At 39.4% G+C, this 23,235-nt stretch overlaps 1 protein-coding gene across 1 annotated transcript in view; it reads right to left on the reverse strand.

The window, feature by feature from the left end:
- Positions 1-15,789: 15,789 nt before the first annotated feature.
- Positions 15,790-23,235, reverse strand: part of MSR1 (macrophage scavenger receptor 1) — an 81,667-nt gene continuing 74,221 nt past the window's right edge. The window contains exon 10 of the mRNA XM_045879738.3: positions 15,790-16,007. Coding sequence (XP_045735694.1) covers positions 15,874-16,007 — 134 coding nt within the window. The 3' untranslated portion in view covers positions 15,790-15,873. The remainder of the gene's footprint in view (positions 16,008-23,235) is intronic.

A 23,235-nucleotide genomic window follows, 5' to 3' on the forward strand; every position in this document is an offset into this window, starting at 1 on the left:
AAGATTGACATTGTTTTAAAAGTGTTTCAGAAGGGAAAGCAAAGAATGATATTTACAGTTTTAGGAACTGGGCTGGAGGATTTTAGGGTGGGCCTTGCAAGGCAGAAAAGTTTGGGACTGGACAGGGTTTAGCATTATGTCCTTGGCCTTGGGGGCACAGAGTAGGGGTCTTAAAGAGAATCCTCATGAGTCTGAGTGTTGAAATGATAGAATCGTTAAGTTTTAAAAGCACATTACTTTAGATGATTCACGGTTTATTTCCAGGGGAAGTATTTCTCAGGGCAGGCTAACTTACTTTGCTTGTTCTCAATATCATTTAACAGGGCTATTGTTAATGTAGCTCACTTTTATTTAACTTTAGGGCAAGAAAGTATTGTTTAACTCGCCCTGATGCGATTCTGTCTAAATTCTCACCACAACTTTTTAAAAGTTTTAAAAAGTTTAAAACTTTATCAGTTGATTTTTTTCCAAGCCTACTATGAACAATTCTGTGATGCCATTTTCTACATGATTAAAACCTGGAAATATAATAGATGGTTATAAGGAATGTGCATTTTAAAATTGATAATTGAAAATTTGCTCAACAAACTGATTATAACTTAAATTCCCATTGGAAACAGAATTCTCTTTTCTCCACCCTTGCAACTGTTAGACTTTTTAAATTTTCCCCAAAGTTAAGTGATACTTTATTGTGGTTTAGTTTGCTTTCTTAGTTACCACTTGGTTTGTTCCCTGTCATATCTTTTGTCCACTATCCTACTGAGTCATTTGTTTTCCCCTATATTGATTTTACATGCCCTTGTAGTTTTATGGAAACCAAGTACTGTCTTAAGATATGCATTCCAATTTTTGGTTTGTCTTTTAATATATTTAGATTCCTATAAATATTTTTAATGCAGTAAAATTTATCAAGCTTTTCATTATAATTTATATTTTTTGGTCCCATTCAAGAAGTGTTTACCTACAAAGAAGTTATAAAGATACCCTTCTGCATTATTTTTTCTTCTCCTTTTACAGGTTGGCTTTAACATTTCAATCTTTAGTTGACCAGGAACTGATTTTTGTGTTGGGTATAAATCAGGAAGTGACTTCAATTTTGGTTCCCATATATAGGTGACTAGTTTCCTCAGAATAATCAAGAACATCTTTACAACTTTCTATCATATATCAAGCTTCTATATATGTGCTGTTCTACTTCAGGCTCTCAATTCTATTCCACTGTTCTATTTGTCTATTCCAGAACTGCACTACGTTTTCTTCATTAGGACAGTGCTATGATACTTTCATATTTGGAGAAGTAAATTTCCCACCCATTCTTTCAAGGGTGTCTGTTCTTTTTGTTTTTCTTTTCCATATAATTCTGGAGTCAGCCTAAGTTCTACAAAAACAAGAACAAAACCCAACAACACACAGATTTTAAAATCCTGTTGCCATTTTAACTGGAATTATGTGACACTAGATTGGTTTGGGAAGAATTGAGATTTTTTTTATGAAATCCAATCTCTCTATTCATGCAGATGAAATCTCTTGCTACTTTTTTGTGGCTGTATGTCGTAGGGACCATGAACATGCACTTCTCACTCTCTTACTGTAGAGGACATAGTGGATTGATGAAGGCCCCAGTTGCTATCCCTCTGGATCTATCACCACAGTGGGTGACATGACACTCGCCCCAGGCTGCTCCTAGCTGATGCTTGAGCACAGTAGGGTCGTAAGGCAGACCATTCTGGCTGAATTCAGGTCTCCTCTGACAGGGAACTTTGGCTCAGGGACTCCCCATTGGCCTGGAAGAACCTTCTCAAAACTGCCTTGTGGTCTAAGACTATTCCTACCCAACCGTCCTTTTCACTTTCCATCCACAGGTATCAGCCCCGTGTCACAGTCTACACTCTCCTACTTTCTTTCCCCTTTATCCCTTAGACATTCCCCTCATCTATTTCACTGTAGGTGCATTTGGATATCTGCCTCTTGGAGCACCCAAACAAAACACAAAACAAAAACAATTTTTTTTTTAGAGACAGCGAGAGAGGGAACACAAGCAGAGGGAGTGGGAGAGGGAGAAGCAGGCCTCCCGCCGAGCAGGGAGCCCGATGCGGGGCTCGATCCCAGGACCCTGGGATCATGACCTGAGCTGAAGGCAGATGCTTAACGACTGAGCCACCCAGGCACCCCCAAAAACAATGCCTTTCAAGGAGTTTTGTAATCTTCCAAAGTTATCAGATTTTTGAGATTTTTCATAAATACTTAAGCTTAAGAAATCATACTTTTGATTGCTATTGGGGTAGGGAGGTTGAACATAGGGACCAGCATATACCTTTGAGGACTTGCCTAATTCATGCTATTCTCTACCTAAAAGGTGTGAAAAGCAGTAGAAACAGTGACCATTACAACCATGCTAGGCCAGAATCTCTGAGGATCTACTGAAGCAGAAGCACATTTCTGGTCTTCCACCACCCTCACTTAGCGAAGATTTAGGTTGTAGGGAAATGAAGGGCAAAGAGCAGGATTCCTGAGTCCCACCTGCAAAAAGAGGCTTAGGAACAAGTGGGGGCTATCACAGTGAGACAGATCCTATGGATTTCTTCTGAGATGCTGGAGATGGTACTTCAGCAATACTAAACTGTTTAGACAAGAAACTATGGCAGGAAACACAACCTAGGAGAAACTGTCTAGCAACTGACCCTGAAATAATGAAGACCATTTTCTAAGGGCTCGGTAGGGAAATATTGGAGGAGTTTATTCATAAATCTATAAGGGAAGTCAAGAGCAAGTAATCTCTTTTTGCTGACAAAACAGCCTTTAGTTTGAATACCAATCTCACCTTGAGACAGGTTGTTCTGGAACAACCTCCAGGAAGAAGAATAGAAAATCTCTTAGAATGTAATTACTGCCGGGCGCCTGGGTGGCTCAGTTGGTTGGGCAACTGCCTTCGGCTCAGGTCATGATCCTGGAGTCCCGGGATCGAGTCCCGCATCGGGCTCCCTGCTGGGCAGGGAGTCTGCTTCTCCCTCTGACCCTCCCCCCTCTCATGCTCGCTCTAGCTCATTCTCTCTCTCAAATAAATAAAATCTTAAAAAAAAAAATTAAAAAAAAAAATGTATTACTGCCTTGGTTAGGTTAGGCTGGGACAGCGCAACAGTGCCAACCCCTTGGCTCCTGTGGGGTGTTGTGCTCACAATCCTTACTGCAGAGCTCAGCAGCTAATCATGTCCCAAGGCTGAATGTTAGGACCCCAATTGCTCATCACACTTGGGGTGATCTAGCTCATCCCACTTGGATTCTGCCCTAACTTTGCAGGCTCCAAGGTGGCCCAGTCTTTTGTTTCATTCCATTGTTAATATCAGTTTGAATTTTCATAGGCCCGGTTCTCTTGCTACACCCCTCCCTGCTTCACCTTTGGTCTGGAAGCCTCGATTCTATTATTTAGGACCAAAGAGGCTGACATCTGGTCTGCTCCCCTGAGGCAGACTACAGTGCATCACACTTAGTGAAGTGTCCAGTGAGGTAGAAGATTTCCATGGTTCTTTATAATTATTATAACATCACGATGAGAGATAAGACCAGTGAGTCTATGGAAGGTTGAAGGATTTGCCTAAGGCTACATGAGTTATCAACTCATGAAATGCAGAGTCTGGATCTGAAACCAGATTTCCTGCACTTCGGATGCTGTGTTCCTTCCATTGTGCCTTTTCTTTTCTTTTTTTTTTTTTTTTAAGATTTTATTTATTTATTTGAGAGAGAGAGAATGAGAGCGAGCGAGTACATGAGAGGGGGGAGGGTCAGAGGGAGAAGCAGACTCCCTGCTCAGCAGGGAGCCTGATGTGGGACTCGATCCCGGGACTCCAGGATCATGACCTGAGCCAAAGGCAGTCGCTTAACCAACTGAGCCACCCAGGCGCCCCCATTGTGCCTTTTCATCTACCATGGTATGCACTCAAATTCCCTATTTCTTTGTTCCCTCTGCAGGCTGGGCCATCCATTGCATCATTTCAGATATCCAAGAGCAAAGTGTGTGCCTGAACCTTGACAAAGCTCACTCAACAGCCAGGCCCACCTTAGGTTTCATTCAGCCCCGGCTTGAATGGGGGTGTCATTCTTCACCTCCTTCTGCTACTCTGCCTTCCTGATAAATACTCAGAAATTGTAAATGCTAGGAAATCAACAGTTTTCTTTTACATTTCTATTTATTTCCAGTGTCTTCTATCCATTTCCATTTGATGAAAGCTATTGATTCCAAGATGCCACCATTATTATTTGAGAGAACACTTAGCTAGAGAAAGTTTTATAACGAAGTTGTTATATTTATAGTCATCTATTTAAGTTGTAAATTGTTTTCCATTAGCTTTAATTTGTGCAAATGTGCTGTGAGAAGTCACAAAGTGTTCAGAGAGCCCAGTTAATAGGGCCTGGCACCAACACTCAGGAAAGGTTATGGCTCTTCAGCTAAGCTGATGCTCAAGTCATTTAAAGACTTACCTTAAAGTTCAAAAATGAAATTATTACCACATAGAGACATTAACGCAGTGCTTAAAGGTTATGATAGGAAAATAGTGAGTGATACTTTATATGAACAAATACCTTTTTATGGTCTATTAACAATTCTGTGCTTGAACTAGTAGTTATTCACATTATCTTGTAAATGGAGCATTGTTCAGAAGCACTGGACTGTAATATTATGTATTATATTACCAGTAGAATAAAGTGATAAAAGAGTTGAACTACTTTCAAATGATAGCTGGAGAGATACTGCTGCAGGATCAAGGAGTTTGGTGAATGAGAGTGATGGAGTGGGTGAAGAGAGCTCCATCCCTTTTGAATGCTAAGATAAAGAGGACGGATATTCCACTGGGGTCCAAATAATAAGTTACAATACCAGAGATCAGGATAGAGGAGGTTGATACAAGCGAGGGAACATTCAGGTTTACTGGCCCAGAGGATCCCACTGGACTGAAACAGAGACGTTGTTGGCAGGGACTAACTGGGATCACATACCCCCAGCAAGGTCCCGGGGAGCCTTCGTACCAGGATTATGGCCTCACTCATAATTTGATATCACACCTGTTTGATGGAGTGGGTTTCTAACATGCGTTCAGCCTTCTTTCAACAACTACCCAGACCGAATCATTAAGCAACAGAGCCTATTTGCTAAAGCCTTCTGCAGATTACAAACAATGAACTCCTAGATCTAGAACCATGGTGATTCTTCCTGTCCATCTCTTGTTTAACAGTTGTATTTTACTCATTTTTGTTTTCCTCACAGAACCCAGATAAATGCTTGCCTATTTTGAGTTCTTAATAAATGTTTGGTGGTGATCTCTCTTCAAAACTAAACTGTAACATTAACAGCTCACAACAGATCCTCTCACAGAGAGTAACTATTGAGTAAATGTTGATCAGTAGATTTAAAGAAAATAAGACTCCTTGGTGAGGGACATAGTGAAAGAAAGATGAAATAAAATGATCTGTGATACACAAGCAATTAATAGGCTTCAGGCACCACGTGAGAGCCTAAGAAGAAAGAGCAAGAGGTAGGTATCTGAGAAGCAAAGGGGAAGTAAGGTCAACCAAGGAGACATTCCCTGTGGCAGGGGACTTCAACAACAGGGATGATTATTGGGAATCTTCCCAGTTTCTTTGAAATCTCAGGCTCTGTGTGGTATTTTGGGCATGATGGCATTCAAATGGTGTTCATAATGAGGCAAAGAAGGAAAAGAAATGTACTCTTAGAACACCAAAATGAATCCTATATTTAACAAACTCAGAGAAAGCGGGCCAGGGAACGCTGGGTTGAACAGGTCAAGTCTTAGTTCTGATTGTTCACTCCAGTAAATTTCCTGGAAAGACTGGGAGGGACGGACCTAGGTCTCGCTCTGCTGGTAGAGAGGGAAATCAATCCATTTAATGTAAATTTAAAGCATAAAGTTTTGGGGCACCTGGGTGGCTCAGGTGGTTAAGCCTGCTTCTCCCTCTCCCACTCCCCCCTGCTTGTGTTCCCTCTCTTGCTGTCTCTCTCGCTGTCAAATAAATAATTTTTTTAAAAAAATAAAGCATATAGTTTTAAAAGACTTCCCAGTTCCAAGAACATTAAAGCAAAAAGAGATTCTCTACAAGCTTTATCTTCCTACTTTGTAATTCAATATGGAACTGGTATGAAAATAATACATACCCGGGTCATAAAGAACTTCTGATCACCATAAAAACACACTTATAATCCTTCAAAATGACAAATTCCTTAAATTAGCATCCAACTATGTACTTTCATGTCCTAAAAGTGTATTTTTTAAGACTCTAGAGTGGAGAAGCCAGAATTTCAACGCACACTAATTAAAGTGGATAAATAGTATAGAACTCTGTCCATCAGCCTTGTTATTAAAGGTTTTAATAAAGCCCCCTTCACTATTTTGATGTTGAGAAGCCCTTCTTTCTAAGTGATTTCTTACATAATACCAACCTTTAAAAATCATCCTCAAGTCCTCTCACATTATTTTATGGATTTTAACCAGAAGTCTGTAAGTACTTTTATTATTTGCATATATACAGGTGAGACAATTGATGCTCATGGATTGAGGTTTACAGAGTTTAAATCCCTATCTGGTGGAAGCAGCCCCAAACTCACAACTGACCAGGAGACCTAAACAACAGGAGGTAACTGTAAGTGAGAGAGGAATCAGAGATGGCGGTCTGTGCCAAAAATTCTTTCCCTAAAACTTTCCACACAAAACTGTGCCTTTAATAGGCCAAGGTGGGCCTTGCTTAAGCCTTTTTTTTTTTTTTTTTAAGATTTTATTTATTTATTTGCGAGAGAGAGAATGAGAGACAGAGAGCATGAGAAGGAGGAAGGTCAGAGGGAGACGCAGACTCCCTGCCGAGCAGGGAGCCCGATGCGGGACTCGATCCCGGGACTCCAGGATCATGACCTGAGCCGAAGGCAGTCGCTTAACCAACTGAGCCACCCAGGCGCCCCCTTGCTTAAGCTTTTTAAGAAAAATATGGAAATTAAAGCAGCATCTCTATTACTAACGAGGCCAGCACCTGGTAATGTCATAACATGAATTATATAATAAAGCAAGGTAATTATGCCACAGTGATTAATCAGAACTAAGAAACTTGTATTATCATATATTAAAAATTTATCCTATACACACAATTCTATACTCAGAATTATACCAAGCTAGACTCATGCCTTGAGTATGAAATAGAGACAAGTTTTCTCTGCTTCTCTCTCACCTTCTCTTCCTGGACAGCAATAATAACGATAATGCTAATTTAAATGTTAGGCTGTGGGGGGCCTGGGTGGCTCAGTCAGTTAAGCATCTGCCTTCGGCTCAGGTCATGATCCCAGGGTCCTGGGATCGAGCCCCGCATCAGGCTCCTTGCTCAGCAGGGAGCCTGCGTCTCCCTCTCTGTCTGCGTGTCACGCCCCCCTGCTTGTGCTCTCTCACTCTCTGTCAAATAAATAAATCTTTAAAAAATGTTAGGATGTGCAGCTTCCACAGATTCTAATTTTATCATAACAGCGACACCAAAATAGGAGTCAAGGTATAAATGTATTATTTTGAAGATAAAAAAATGTTAAGCATAGAAAGTGCCATTGGCTTGCCTAATTTCATGCTAATTAGGCAACAGGGGCATCGGGAGGCTCTAATCCAGATTTACTGACCTGCTTTAAGTCTGTGGAGGAATAGAGAGGATTATCAGTTTCAGTTTAAATAAGCCCATAATCAAGCTAATGGATGCCTGGTGTTATGTACCACCAGTCTCTCAAGCCTGCAGATAACCAGCTTTTCTTCTAGCCATGATCGTCGTTAGAGATTACTTCCCTTTCCATGACTTTGCAGTGGGTCCCAGATGCCTCTTAAGTTCAATTAAAATCTCCTGAGTTGGAGTTTTTGTTCTTGGAGCAATTGGTTTGTTTGTTTTTAGCTCTTCGTGTTCTCAGGTTGGTCAAATTTTATCCTTTTGTGGCCCTGCTTATACAATCTCCTCTGTGGCAAACCACATTTTTCTCCTTCAGATCATAACCACTTCCGTAAGAAGGGCTCAAGTTCTTCCTGTCTGCTTTTTGGTTTGTCACTTCTCTAACTTTCCACAGCCCGCCCGGGGCGAGCCTGCGCTGGGTCAGATGCTGGCTCACCGACAGTGAGTAAGTGGTTTGGATAAGACCTTGGCAGGCGATCTCGAGGACTGGCCGGTTTTAGTCCAACAGCTTTTAAATTAAACCCCAAGCCTTTTCTGGAGTGAGAGGGGAAAAGTAAAGAAACGGGAGGTGGGAAAGAACTATGTAAAGAGAAAAAAGGGATTACTCAGGCAAGGGCTGAAAACTTTGGAAGGCAGAGGAAGCAGATTCATCTGCGAGTATTTTGGCCAATGCTTCTTGATCTGGGATTTCTGCTAGGGCTCTGCTTAGGATCAGTCTCTGAAAATTCCTCTTTCCTCTCCCCTTTTTTTTCTTTCTGGGGACTCCTGTGGATATCAAGAGCTGAGTGTCCCCACCAGGCAAGCCAAGTACCCCCAGGAGGCCTTGGAAATGTCCCCTTACTGTTTTATGTGTTTTTCAGTTTATAAGGGAAGTCTTGAAAACAAAACCAACTTCAAAGTAATTCAATTTATTATTTTTTTTAATACCGTTGAATGTGGGTTGGCTAAGTAAACAGGAGGACTGCCTGAAAATGAGTCACTTCTGACCTGTCGGTAATTCACGTTCACATCTGGTCCTCGCAAGCACACCCTGAGTTAGAGAAGTCACATAGAATCAGTCCCACTTCCTGTGCTCGGGTGTGAGGACTAGAGGCTCGGTGACTTCCCTAAAGAACGTGCTGATAGCACGAGGCAGAGCCAGGAGAGAAAGAGGGGTCTTCCCACTCTGGGCCGCTACACTGACCACATCCTATGGCTTCCCAGTAAATATCAGCCTTTTTCCTGAAATGACAAAGCTCTCCTCATTCGTGTGGCAGGCACTTGGCAAATAATAATGAATTATTTAAGTTCATTTCTACAAGAAGAGCGTAAGCCACAGAGAATGTCATGCCTTGTGCTTTATCTTAACGTGACATAATTTTTCTCAATATCAAAGAAAGTAATATTGTAATTCTATTTTAAAACAAAAAAGAACAATAAATGCTTTTCTGGTGTCTCTATGTGAGCATACATCAAGTTTATGGGTGGATATCTCCCCCAAATATAATTTGAGTACACAGTCACTGGTAGGAAATTTTTATGGTAAATTTGTTCCCTTAAAGTTCTGGATTCCCTCACTATGGCAATGTGGAATGAAACTGTTTTTGAGTAGGAATTCAATTTAGAACTTGAATGCTAAAATAAAAATAATTGTATATTACTGCAGTTCCACAACGCTTTTTTCCCCCAACTCATTTGTTACCTCATTTCTTTAGCATAAGATGTGTAAAAATATCACAAACCGACCTACCTCATTCAAAATTTTCAGCATAGGATGAAGAGATGATTAACAAATTTGCTGTTCCTCGTATCTCTTTCCTTCCTCTCCTTCCCTCCTTCCTTCTTTCCCTCTTTTTTTTCTAAACCCTCTCAGGTTATCCTTTTTATACCCAATCACTCTGGCAGCTGACTTGGATATAGGACATATCAAGTCTCTAAAAGATAGCAGTCCTGACTGACTTCTCTAACAGGTGCTTATTCAGAATAGTAGCTGTTTTCAATTTATTCTTCCATAGAACCCTTAGAGTGGGGCAACTGTATGCGATTTGACAAAATAAAAAAATCAACAATTTATGTCAGTAATTTTATCAGCCTTTTTAGGGTAGTGTTGCAAGCATGAAGCATCAGAGATGTTTTCTGAAAAAACTGCAATGTTTTACAGGTTTGGGTGAACTTAATGGCCCCCTATGGAGGTTCCTAATGGATGATTAGCAAATGTATTTCAGTCTTGTTTTCCTCCCTCACCTAAAACTCCTTTAGGCATGGAATTCTAAAGTTTTTCATTCAGGGAACCCCAAAGAGCTTTAAGGGTCACATTCAATTTCAGAGTTATTAAAGTAATATAGTAAATCCCCTTTTTAAAATTCTTGGTGCAGTTCACATTTTTGTAGAAAAACCTACAGCACAAAAGTTTGATACTTTATGTAACTGTTAAAACCTGTGTTCATGTGTTTCCGTCTCAGCGTTGTCTTTGGAAAGCACAATTCCGCAGCCAAAGTAATTAAAAATAATTTCAGTTTTTACTTATATGCTTCATAAACTGGAAGAGATCTAAATATCAAGCCCACGACTGCAATTATTAAATACCCTTATTCTTCTGTCCATTTTTGTGCCCAACGCCACTGGTTCAAAATCCAGAGCTACTCTTCCTTTTCTCCCTTTAAGGGATTTGGTCTTATGCAATAGTGGATTGGGGTTGCTGGTCAAGTAGTCTGTGCAAGAATCCTGTTTTAGTGCCTGGTGCTGTGTGCTCCGAAGTCAGCGGGGTCAGCAGTTGAGAAGGGAGGCTGGACACAAATGGAGAGAAAACAAGGGCTAACGGAAACCCACGCGGATGAGCTGGAGCCTGCATTTCTTTCTCACTGCCTTCAACTTGATGGCCCAGGTGGTCTGCAGAGAAGGTGACGAGTTCCTCAAGGAGCTAACCATGTACCTGGTTCAGGAGTGAGAGAAACCAAAGGAGGCTCCAGAGGGAACTCTAGGAGCTCCAGGTTCTTGTCCTGCAAAGCTGGTGAACCAGCAGAGCAGTGACAAGCGGTATAGACTTATATTGGGCCCTGCTGTCCCTGAAGTGACTTTCTGAACATGAACTGTGGCTACGGCTAAACTCCCATGCAAAATGTCTTGTGTGGTCCGTAATGAGCCAGAACAATGTAGGAAAGAAAATTCTGGAAAACGTAGTCCTAGTGTAGATGCTTTTTCTCCTCCTCTCTGTGTGTGTGTATATATATATATTTCTGGGACTCTACAATGCATATAGTTTGGTCCAGTGGATGATGTCCCACAGGTACCTTAGGCTCTTTTTACTTTTCCTCATTTTTGTTTCTTTCTGCTTCTCAGATTCAGTAAGTTCAATTGTCCTCTCTACCTGATTTCCGGGTGCCTCGGTGGCTCAGATGGTTAAGCGTCTGCCTTCAGCTTAGGTCATGATCCCAGGGTCATGGGATCGAGCCCCGCATGGGGCTTCCTGCTCGGCAGGGAGCCTGCTTCTCCCTCTGCCTGCCATCCCCCTGCTTGTACTCCCTTTCTAATAAAAAATAAAAAATCTTAAAAAAAAAAGATAAATTACCTGATTCTTCTGCTTGTTCGTATCTGTTGCTAAACTCTTCTAGTGAATTTTTCACATTGCTAATAGTACATTTTAGATCCAATATTTCTGTTTGGCTCTTTTTTCTTGTAATTTCTACCTTTTTATTGATATTCTCATTTTAATACATTATTTCTGATGGCCCTGAGTTCTTCGTCTTTTTAAAAAAATCATATTGAAGCAGTTGTTCTACTTTGTTGAGTACGTCCAACCCTGGACTTCCTCAGGGACCATTTTCTGTTATTTTGTTCTTTTTAGGGGGTTACTTTCCTATTTCTTTGTATGCCTTGTGATTTTTGGTCGTTGTTGAACACTGGATCTTTGACTATTAATGTGGTAATCCTGAAAGGCAGATTCTTCCCCCCTTCCCTACGGTTTGTTCTGTTTTTCTTCCTTGAAGGCTGTGGTAGTCTATTTGCTTAGTTACTTCCCTGAACTAATTTTGCAAAGACCGTGTCTCTTGTTGTGGGAGGTCACTGAAGTCTGTTGCTTAGCATGTGTCCCACTAGTGTTTTTGAACGCCAGGAACTAGAAACCAAAAAGAAAGCCACCCCCCCCAAAAAAAACCCCCCCATAACCAAAAAAAAACACTAACAACAGCAACAAAAGCCCCCTGTCCTGGTCTTTGCAGATGCGCATGTATCTCGCTCTGGGCATGTGCAGTTTTCTGCAGGCCTCTGTACACATGGCTTCCTAAAAGTGTCCGAAGAACTCTGTCCCGCTTTCACTAGCCGGCCTTGTGCAGTCTACGGTATGTCTCACCTGTAACCTTTGGCCCCCGGCACGTAGGGGTCATTAATTCAGTTTGCAGAGTTTTTGAGCAAGGCACGCTGCTTTTCCAGCTTGAGTTCCAAGTTACGCACAACAGGGATGAATGCAAGCTTGCATCAGTCCTTCAGGGAAGCCTCACAGGAGTTAAGAACTGACCCACGCAAGCATTTGCGAAGGACGTTTGCTCTGCGTCCTCTGGAACTGGGGACCAGGGTCCCGAACAAGGAACCTCGGCTGTGGCTGTCTCAAGACCAAATCCAGGAGTGGCTTAGGACAAGGGTGAGTAAAAATGCGACAAAACTTCCCTGCCGGTTGGAAGTTGCCCTTCTCTTGACTCAGCATTTGCTCAGTGGCTGGAAAATATTGACTGTTTTCCAGAATGCTGAGGAGGTTGGTTCTGACAGTTTGTACTTGTTTCTCAGTGTTTCTGTGGGCAATGCTGAGCATGCGGAGCTGCCTGTTCCACCGTTTTGCGGATGTCATGCTCCCTATTTTTCTTTTTGTTTCAGTAAATATACTAAATAATAACATACCTAAAGCAAGTCCTTTGTTAACAGATATTACAAGTGTAAAAATAACTTTTTTAAATGATGCAAATAAAATTCGAAACCTAGAGTACTCTGTAAAAACAAAAGAGCTGATAAATAAAAAAAGGAATAGAGTTCCATTTTGTGATGTGACAAGAAGATTGATTTGATTAAAGAAAACCATGTAAAAATCTGTCCCCTAACCTTCACTAAAGAAAAAGCAGAGGGGCGCCTGGGTGGCTCAGTCGGTTAAGCGTCTGCCTTTGGCTCAGGTCATGGTCCCAGGGTCCTGGGATCGAGCCCCGCATCGGGCTCCTGGCTCAGTGGGGAGCCTGCTTCTCCCTCTGACCCTCCCCTCTCTCATGCTGTTTCTCTCTCGCTTGCTCTCTAAAAAATAAATAAAATCTTAAAAAAAAAGAAAAAGAAAAAGCAGATTTCAAAAAGTCAGGCTATATTGCAGTTACACGGTTGATAAAAAGCTGTATCTAGTGCCAAACACATATTCCTAAAATTCCTACATTCCATTTCAGTGTATTAAAAAATATCTCAACATAAGCATCTCCTAAATGTACTTTCTGTGGAAACAGTTAACTGTTCACTTCTTCCTGTTCTCTGCCAGAACCTTGATTTCATTTAGTGACCAAGGGCCCTTGAGCTTTCGTAAACCTTGAGCTTTTCCAACTCTCGAGCATGAATAATTCTTATTATTCTAATCCGATGATGGTAAGTTTGTATCTCTTGCCAGTGATTGGTTTAGGCATGAGCATCACTGCAATCCTGAGCACACATACATGACTGAGGTTGCAAATGTTTCATTTCCCTCTTAATCACAAGCATTACTATATGATTTGTAATAGGTATATGCCTCAAATGAACATTTTGAGTACAGACTACCATGGTTCATAGTTTGTGGAAAAAATGGAAGTTTTTACTTGAAACTATTCAAATAACTGAGGGGAAATATGTTTGGTTCTCAAATATCAACTGATACTCTTATGTTCTACCTCCCCCCTTTTTTAAATTTGTTTTAATGCACACTGCCTTTATTTTGATGCTAGATGGCTAGATAAATGGAATGCAATGATTCTGGTCAGGTAGTCTTTCTTTTTTTCTTCCTCTTTCCCTCCTTCCCTTCTTATCTCCTTTCCTCCCTCCCTCCTGTCCATCCTTCCCCAAATCACTGCTTCTTGAAGGAGTTAATGTCATTCACCATTCCAAAGGAAAGCTCCCAAATATAGTGGCACAGTTAAGCTCTTTTCTAGACTAGATTGAGTTTAGTACAGTAAATCAATTACAAAAAGTGCTTTATTGGTTTTAAAGACATAAATGTCTAGATTTAGGTGGAAAATCAGTATCCATATAGCCTACATCAATACAGCATGTGCAGCCCATAGGCACTGATCCTACACATCTCAAATAGGCTGATATGCAAAGGATTCTTTTTCTTTTTCTTTTTTTTTTAAGAATTTATTTATTTGTCAGAGACAGAGAGAGAGAGAGAGAGAGTGAACACAAGCTGGGGGAGTGGCAGGCAGAGGCAGAGGGAGAAGCAGGCTCCCTGCTGAGCAAGGAGCCCAATGCAGGTCTCCATCCCAGGACCCTGGGATCATGACCCGAGCTGAAGGCAGACACTTAACTGACTGAGCTACCCAGGTGTCCCTGCAAAGGATTCTTTAATACTGTCTTCTTTACCATATAAAGGAAATACCTAGACAGTGCAGTTGAGCCCAAGGAGTTAATAACCAGCTGAATGTAGAGCCAGGGTTTAGAGACAGTTTGTCTAGATTGTGAGTCTATTCTCTTAGTCACAAAATTACATTGGAGAAAAGTAGAAGACAAGTACTTAACAAGTAGAAGAATGTAACATGACAAAAGAGCATTTTCAGCAGGCTATTTCCAATAGTTCCAATTCTAAGAGAACATTTTTGCCTTTGCAAGTGAGAGGCAGGGAATCTACTCTCGGGTTACTATTTGTGAAGTGAGACTTCAGGAGTTGAAAAAAATGCACAAGCGCATTTTTTTGCTTATCACCATTAAAGAAAGATGAGTAGAGCCATTCTAGACTAGTACTACTTTCTAATCACATGCCCCTCTGGGTTGGGGGCTTAGGAAACTTGAAAAGTATATTCTTTTCTGACCTAGATTATATTCAGTTGGGCTCCAGTAGCAATCACTGGTCTTTCTGCCTGGATACCTAGATAGCTGGGGACAGGCACTGGGTTCCAGGTGACCTTCCACACTCTAAGATATACCCTGGTGATGGGCTGACCATTGGTAAGGTACTGTTTTGGCATGCTTGGGGTCACTGACCCTTAAGGGCTACAGAGACCTCTCTCTCTGTCTCTTTCTCTGTCTCTTTCTGGTTGTAATTGTTGATGGACTTCATGAAAGACTCCAAAGAAGGGTAGTTGAAACTAGCTTCTGTGCTCAAGACATTTGCATGCTGTTATTTAAAGTGGAGCAAATGTATTTACATTTTAAACAGTGTCCTAGAATGATGATAACTATTCAACTTAATTTAAAATGCACATCAAACTGAGCTCCATGTTGAAAGGACATTTTTGATCCACCAATTATCAAGATGCATACAGTGATGGGGGGCCCGTGCCTTTTCTCAGATGCGCTGCTTTTTCTAACTTAAGGTTCAGTAAAAACAAACAAAAACGTCGATACATGACCATGTAAAATAACCATGTTGTTTTTCTTAATCATCATATTATTATTGACCATGTGAAACCTAAGTTTTTCATCATGCCCAGAATATATCATAAACACTTCTACCAAACAGCCAAGTTATTGCACTTTCAGAGATTTTGATGGCCAGGATAAAATGTTTCCTCAAAAAATGTGTATGGTTAGAGATTTCGCAAACTTGGCACAAAAAACCCCAACTCTTCCTAATCCTCTCATTATTAAGAAAGTAATTAAATTAAAATCAATTAGATTACAAGGAAGACAAAAATGACAAAAATTGTCATCCTGTGAAGAGATCAATTGAAGTCCATGATTGGAAGGTGTTTCCATTATCATTGGTATTTGTAATCTAGAAGCCTTAAACTTTGGAATATTCCATTCAATGTATGTCATTATATTAGAAATCCCATTTAGAAACCCAAAGAAGTTGAAATGGTTCAAATATATATAACAAGCATGAAGGTGTTCAATCTGTTTATCCAGTGATTTTAAAATATTCCTTTTCTTTAGACAAGATTCCTAATCTCTTAAATATTCACTGAACTGACTTTAATGGAGCAAAATAATACAATCAGTTTGCAACAATGATTTCATAAAGGTGAAAGAAGATATGATATATTATGAAGTACAAGTGACTCCAGCATCTTCAGAGTGTGAGCAGCCTCTCACACCCCATTGTCTAATTTTACAGTCTTCGATAGATGATTCTCTCCCAAAACAAAATACTTCATTCAGCCAAATTGGACCAGTACCTGCAAAAATCAGATACAAATGTATTAGTAAGTCTGACTTTAGGGTTCATATTTGAGTGGAATAAAACCATTAATTTATACACTAATTTAACAACAAAGTATCAGTCACTATATACAGGTTCTGTGCTTTCTGTTAGGATTCAAAAATTAATCTCCTGCCCCAGAAAACTTTATATTCTGTCAATGTGTAAACTGCTAAAGTACAAAGTAATAAGAGCTATAACAAAGGTACATAGCTCAGTGCAATCATAGATAAAAGACTGATTGGTTTTTAACAGACTGGTTTTGTTTTTAGAAATAAAGGAAATAAGCTTTACTGATCATAAATATATGCCGTGACCTGATGGTCTGAGGGCATCTGTACCAGGCATTCTCTGCAACGTCAGGATATACTGGAGTTCTTTCCTTAGCTTCCAGGGTTTTGCCATTTACATGTGCATGGTTTACCAGATATGTTATCTATTTTTAATTCAACTAAGACTAATACAATCAGCAAAGGACTTACAAACTATCCTGAAAGAAGACCATGGATTATTAATTGCAAGCACAGGCAGACAACAACAAAATGGCAGAGCTAATACTCTCTTTATCTTGAACTCTTCCTCAGACATATTAGAAGGGAAAATGGCTGTCAGCAGTAGGCTACCTGGGAGATATTCAGCCAACTAAGTACACAAACCTAACTGCCACTCTCAAGATAAGGACATTATTTTATCAATGAATACGAAAACAAGTGCTTTCTGAAAGGCACCCATGCATGCCAAAAAGAGTTCATTTTAAAAATAATGTTTGGAGGGGTGCCTGGGTGGCTCATTCGGTTAAGCGTCTGCCTTTGGCTCAGGTCATGATCCTGGGGTCCTGGGATCGAGCCCCACATCGGGCTCCCTGCTCCACGGGAAGCCTGCTTCTCCCTCTCCCACTCCCCCTGCTTGTGTTCCCTCTCTCGCCTCTCTCTGTCAAATAAATAAATAAAATCTTTTAAAAAAATAATATTTGGAAATATTTTTCTGGTATTCTCTAAAGATTTTCTGCATGTATCATATATAAAAGTTCCCCTTTATTTTACACTGAAGACAGTTAGAAATGGAACCTTTGAAAAACTTCTAAATGAAAGATTGCATTGGGTTTTGTTTAATATATATCATGCAAACCTCCTGATGAGTTTCCAAGAACATTTCAGGCCGTCAAGAAAGATGATTTAGCAGCTAAACTTCAAGAAACCCCTTAGCAAGGCTGGTGGATGGTAAATAAATATCTTAATCCTGTCAGTGTAATCAATAATACATTTCTTCAATTTGGATCAATCTGATGTTGAAAGGTTCTTTTTCGGTCACAGAGCTATAGAAAACCTGTTTAGAAATAACTTCAGCTCAGAAACAGACCTTGTGTAGCTATGAAACAGTGTTAGATGAATGCCTCTTTTTTTCCAAAGAGGCATCTATAATGGCATATATAATGACATTACTCTTGCTGATTTTTTCAAATATTCTGTGAGTTCAATAAGCAAGAGTTTATGTACATGGCTGACAATGTGCATAATTATATAGTAGTATGTGCATATATGGAAAAATTACAAATATTGGGAATTTTGTAACCACTATGTGGATAACATTTGGCCTAACCTTAAAAAATGGACAGAAGTTTTCCATGTATAAAAAAGAAGTTATTCCATATAGTGGGGGCAGCATGAAAAGGCCTGATGTATTATAACAGCCAACGGTATCCTGGCATCTAAAACGCAAAGTACATTAATGAATGGAGAAGGACTCATTGGGAAGGCTGGATATAAAGGCGGGGCCATGCTTTACAATATTCAGAATTTTATATTATGCCACCAAAAGAAATGATGTCTCAGAGCTATATTTTAGAAAATATAGGTCTGACAGGAATGTGGAAGTTGGATTAAAGAAAAAACTCTGTAAACCAGAAGGACAGTTAATAGGATGTCTATGGAGAGATTTTCTTTGAAGACTCATGTTTTGATTTATTCTTAGAATTAGATAGGAGATTTTTATTTCCACCTCTAAAATAAATTGTGTATTCACTTAATCTTTAATGATTTGTTCCTTTACTAGAAAGATTCAAACATGGGACAAAATTATATTTAGGTTTATGTGACCAAGGTAATTAGGAACTTTGTATTGTTCATTTCATATAATAGTAATTAAATCATTCGTGTCCAAACAATGTTTCTATTAGAAAAGAAAGGTTTTCCCAGGCTCATCAATTATAACAGTAGTAACCTGGAGAGCTCAAGTATTTTTTTGAAATGTTTGTAACAGTATTGAGCCCTTTTCAGCTTGAAATTTTAAGGCAAATAAAAAGGAAAAGATTAGGGGAATATAATCTCAAAATCAGAAACCTTACAGGAATACCCTTTTTGTTCCCAAGTTGCTTTTACTTGGTATAACCTAGTCTCTTTCGTGTTTGTGTGTTTGTATGCGTGAGTGTATTTGTGCATGTCTGTTTCTTTTTAAATAAAGTCTATATAAACTTTTTGGGAGCTCCACAAGGTGACTCAAAAATATAGGCAAATAATTAATTGCACAAATGGTGAAGCTCCTCCCACGTGAATGTAGTAGAGAGCCCAAACAGTGGGACATTTATAAATTGTACTTATTAGATGTGTAGACAAACAAACGTAAGTAAAACTTTTGGTCAATTCAGACCTCAGCAGTGCAGAAGTTTTACAACCCGGGGAAAGGGAATTAAGAATGAGAATCCTCCCAGTGGCAGGAGCACCAGCAGGGGCAGCCCCACAGGGGCAGAAAAAGATATTATTTCGTCAATTAATGTGCTGACATGTGAACACAAATTTTTAGAAACAGCAGTAAAGGAATTCATGAATGTGAGAATACCAAAGCTGTAGTAATAATAATGAGCATTTAAGCCCACTCTGAGGAATTTATGACGCAGCTGAAAACATTTAAAGTACTTTTGATCTGTTACCTCATTGAATCTTCAAATGACCTTCAAAAGTTAAGTGCTTTCGAAGTGCCATTTTACTGTTGAGGAAAGGGAAAATCAGGGAGAATAAGTAACTCGGCCCAAGGCCATGTAGCTAATACAGGAGGGAGTCAGCATCCCCACCCCGCGTCTGCCTAGAGCCAGGGCTTTTCATCAATGATTCATGCAATCCCCTGCGTTCTCAGATTCAGTCATTCAACAGATCTGTTTTTGAGTGCCTATGTAAGTGATCAAAATCAAAATCCATTCGTTCTTGAACTGATTTCCTGGTGAAGCCTTCTGTTTTAGGTAGGGGCAGCAACTGAGGTCCCATAGGTCATTAGCAGCAGAATTGTTACTTGCATCTAGAACCTCCAGCTCCGATTGCAGTGCCTTTCCACCAAGAACACACAGATAGGATCAATACGCTGTGCGATTCACTGAGTCTGGTCTTTAGTGGTGTGGACAAGATTCACGGGGAACACCCTAGGCCTTTCACATATGGTCTTTAAAATTTACATCTTCTAATAACCCTGGGAAAGAATGGCAATTATCTCCATGTAACAGGTAAATAAACTGAGACTCAGAAAAAAATGTATGCTTTTCTCAAAATAACAGAGAATACAACCAAGCAACAGAACATGATGACATTTAAAACTTGGTGCTATTCACTGACTGCACAAAAGCCCAAGTAGAGTTATAAAAATAACTTTCCAAGATTTGTTTTTATTTTTACATTAATACATTCAGGACTATTGAGCCTAAGGGACAAATTTATTTAATATGCATTTTCCATCTCATTCCAAATTGTTTTCTGCATTAGAAATTAATTCAAAGGTAGCATAGAATTCATAAAATCTTACCTTCATGTAAACCCCAAAGATTAAAAAACAAATTTGTTTTTATTTCTTTACATAATAACTATTACTCAAGGATGTTTGGTGTTGCTGCTTTTCTTCTTATTTGCCTCTGAACTATCTTTCCAGCTCATGGGAAACTGCAAAATTGAGGTGTACAGTTTAGATGTTTTTTAATTTTCTAATCCTATTTATTTATCACCCATCTATCTACCTAACCATGTATGCATCTACAATTCTCTTTACAATTTGGAGGCTGGGGGAGGGCAAATTGATGATTTTGTGTTTCCAAAAGCACACAGCTATCAATGTGTTGTCCATGACTCCTGGAATTTCATGAGCTTGATTTGTGATGCCTGAGAATATGATTGACCGATGATACCATTTCCTCTTAATTTATTTTTAAAAAATAACAGATATTGATATCTCTTTCAAGGATTTGAGATTTTTTAATCTGATCTTCAATAACTCACCACTTTTCTGAAAAAAAAAAAAAAGTGATCATATTTCATTCATGAGCCAGAAAGATGGTACAGTGATGAGATTTGAGATTAGCTGCTGAATAGATACGTGAAGAAGCAAAAACCACTGTTGGTTAAAAGTCTGAATGAATTTTAATTAAATCTAGTCATGGCTGGGTGATTTGAATCTGTATTTGAAGATTTCTAATTGGGAAGTGCTTTGTCAACAGCTTCCTCTTTGAGAGGAAAAAAAAACACCTTTTTTTGTGTGTGTGTGTGAGTTTCTTAAAATCAAAGATAGAATAGGAATCAGATTTGAGGATGGGTAAACTTAGACTATAGTTCTAAATTCTAGTGTAGCGGTTTGGAGAAGACACTTATTTTCCATTTTAGCATATAGGCAGAAGGAGGAGGTGGGTCTAAAACAGCTGTGAGATTTCATTTACCTTTAAAATTCTATAATTCTAAGATTTTAAAGAAGCAAGCTCTTTACAAATGAAATTCTTAAGGATAAAGAACTTAGAAGGACATTCTGTTGAGTGGAGACCTAGGTTAGGGAGGGAATCTTGACCCCTCCCCTGCAACCACCGTAACAGTTGTATAAGTTTGGGCAGGTTTTGTGATAGCTCTGTCAAGTTTACTTCCAGAAATTTCTCTATGCAAATTGGGGCTCTCATGTCTTTTCTCACAGGCACTGTGAGCACTAAATGAGATTATATAGTATGCACCTGGTTAACAATACTATTCCATACTTAGTATTGTCTTTGTTACCATAAGTAACAAAACATATGTTAAGAACTCTGTGGACTCCAAATCAGGTTCCTTAACACCCACCCGCTGTCTAAACATCTACATTTTAAAACTTCCAGTGTACAGGGAGCAGTCTGTAAGAATTTGAGTTCTGACCCATTGATATATTTTACATCTGAGATTGTTTTTACTCCCTTTTGCTGGAGGATAAATTCGGAGGTACAGTTATATTTTTTATCTCCTTCAGTTTATTCTTGTATTTTTAAAAACTTCCACTTAGAAAATTGATTATGAAATGTGAAAGGGGTATTACATAAAAAATATATTTAGGCTTAGAATTTTCTTTTGTTTCTGCTTTCAAGTTTGGAGTTGTAGCACAAAATCCTGTAAATTTAGAAGATGGGCTAGTTGCTGTGGGTCCAACTCCAACTCCCTGCCTCAGCACATAGGCTCAGACACACCTGGGACAAATGCCTGGAGGACCACCATAGTCTGATAAAGCTCATTCAAGTTTGCTACCAGGAGGCCACTGGGACAGAGACTAGAACGCCTGCATAGCGAGAGAAGTGACTCACTCCCCCTGCCCAGCCCCATGCTCCCATGCCATGACAAGCACCAGAAACCTCTCCATGCTTCCTTAGTTGTAACCTTTTTTGTCCACTCAGGAAAAAGAACATTCCAGGGGCACCTGGGTGCCTCAGTCATTAAGCCTTCAGCTCAGGTCATGGTCCCAGGGTCCTGGGATCGAGCCCCGCATCAGGCTCCCTGCTCCATGGGAAGCCTGCTTCTCCCTCTCCCGCTCCCCTTGCTTGTGTTCCCTCTCTCGCTTTCTCTCTCTCTCTCTCTCTGTCAAATAAATAAATAAAATCTTAAAAAAAAAATCCACTGTATGCAAAAGGTGCATCCAAATGAAAGAACCTATTTAAAGGATTGTGCCGTAAGTTTTATTCCTATAAATCATTTTGCTTGCAGCTGCAAAGTAATTGTTCTTAAAGCTAACAAAGATTATCTCTGGTAAGTCAGGCTTGCTATTTTAAAACCAGAAAAAAAAAAAAAGAAAAAGAAAGTGGGGAGAAGGGAGAAAACTATGTCCAGAAAATTGTGTTTTTTCTTTAAGGAGGGAATAACACTAAGGGTATAAATTTAAACTTTTTTCTTCTTGTTTTAGTTCCAGTAATAATGTATAATATAATGTTGATCTGATTCTCCTTACTTTCCCAAGAGAATGACGAATAATTAAAACCTGAATGTATCTCTCTCGTCCATTCCCTTACCCCTCCACTCATATTTCTAACTTTCCTTTCTGGTCTCCATCCTGCGTTCAGAATTATCTTTTCTTTTCCTCCTGAGTGAAACTATAAATTAAGGTGGAGGAGTGAAAAAACAAGGAGGAGTTGAAACAGCTTCACATAAAAAAGGTTGTTTGCCATGTCTAATCCCAAATCAGCTTACAATAGAAGCCTGTTTCTGAAAATACAACATACAATGAAGCAGATCATGAAATTTATTTCTCAGGTTCTTTTTCTTCTGAACAAATAACCTCAGTTCTATTATGTCTCCCAGCTCATCTTGCTTTATTATTTTAAAATTCTCATAATCATTCTTCAGTTGTTTGGTGTGGAACTCTACACAGAGAGTTGACACAAGAGCAGATTTGTCTTGAGTAGAGTGGGGACAATGTTGGATTCCCCATATGGGACACTTTTTCAGTCACACTTCTATAGAGTAGAAAATGCATGTGTTTTGATGAGCACTGAGTGTTATACACAACTAATGAATCGTTGAACACTACAACAAAAACTTATAATGTACTATATGCTGGTTAACTGAACATAATAAAAAGAATTTTAAAAAATTCTAAATATTGTTAAAATACTAAAAAAAAAAAAAATCATATTCAACTCCATGACCCTTGGAACATCACTGATGTCACAGACAATCTAATACTAATCTGACTGTTTCACCTTTCAAAGAGGATGGCAAATACCTTTGGAATTATGCAGCTGGATCTGTTGCTAGCAGTGATCTCTGCCACTGTATGGAGCGATGGTAGGAGTCAGGCTTTTTGTTGGGCACTTTCTATATGCCAACTCATTTAAGATTCAGAGTAAATCTTATGGGTTGCTGTTATTTTTCCTATTTTATTGGGAAAAAAATCTATTTCCTTAGTTACAAAATTCTTAGTCTTTCCAATTCACTCTAGTAGGCACTTAA

This window comes from Mirounga angustirostris, unplaced genomic scaffold (genome assembly GCF_029215605.1).
Source record: "Mirounga angustirostris isolate CCGP_5_RB_7025 unplaced genomic scaffold, mMirAng1.0.hap1 SCAF_2, whole genome shotgun sequence".
NCBI lineage: Eukaryota > Metazoa > Chordata > Mammalia > Carnivora > Phocidae > Mirounga > Mirounga angustirostris.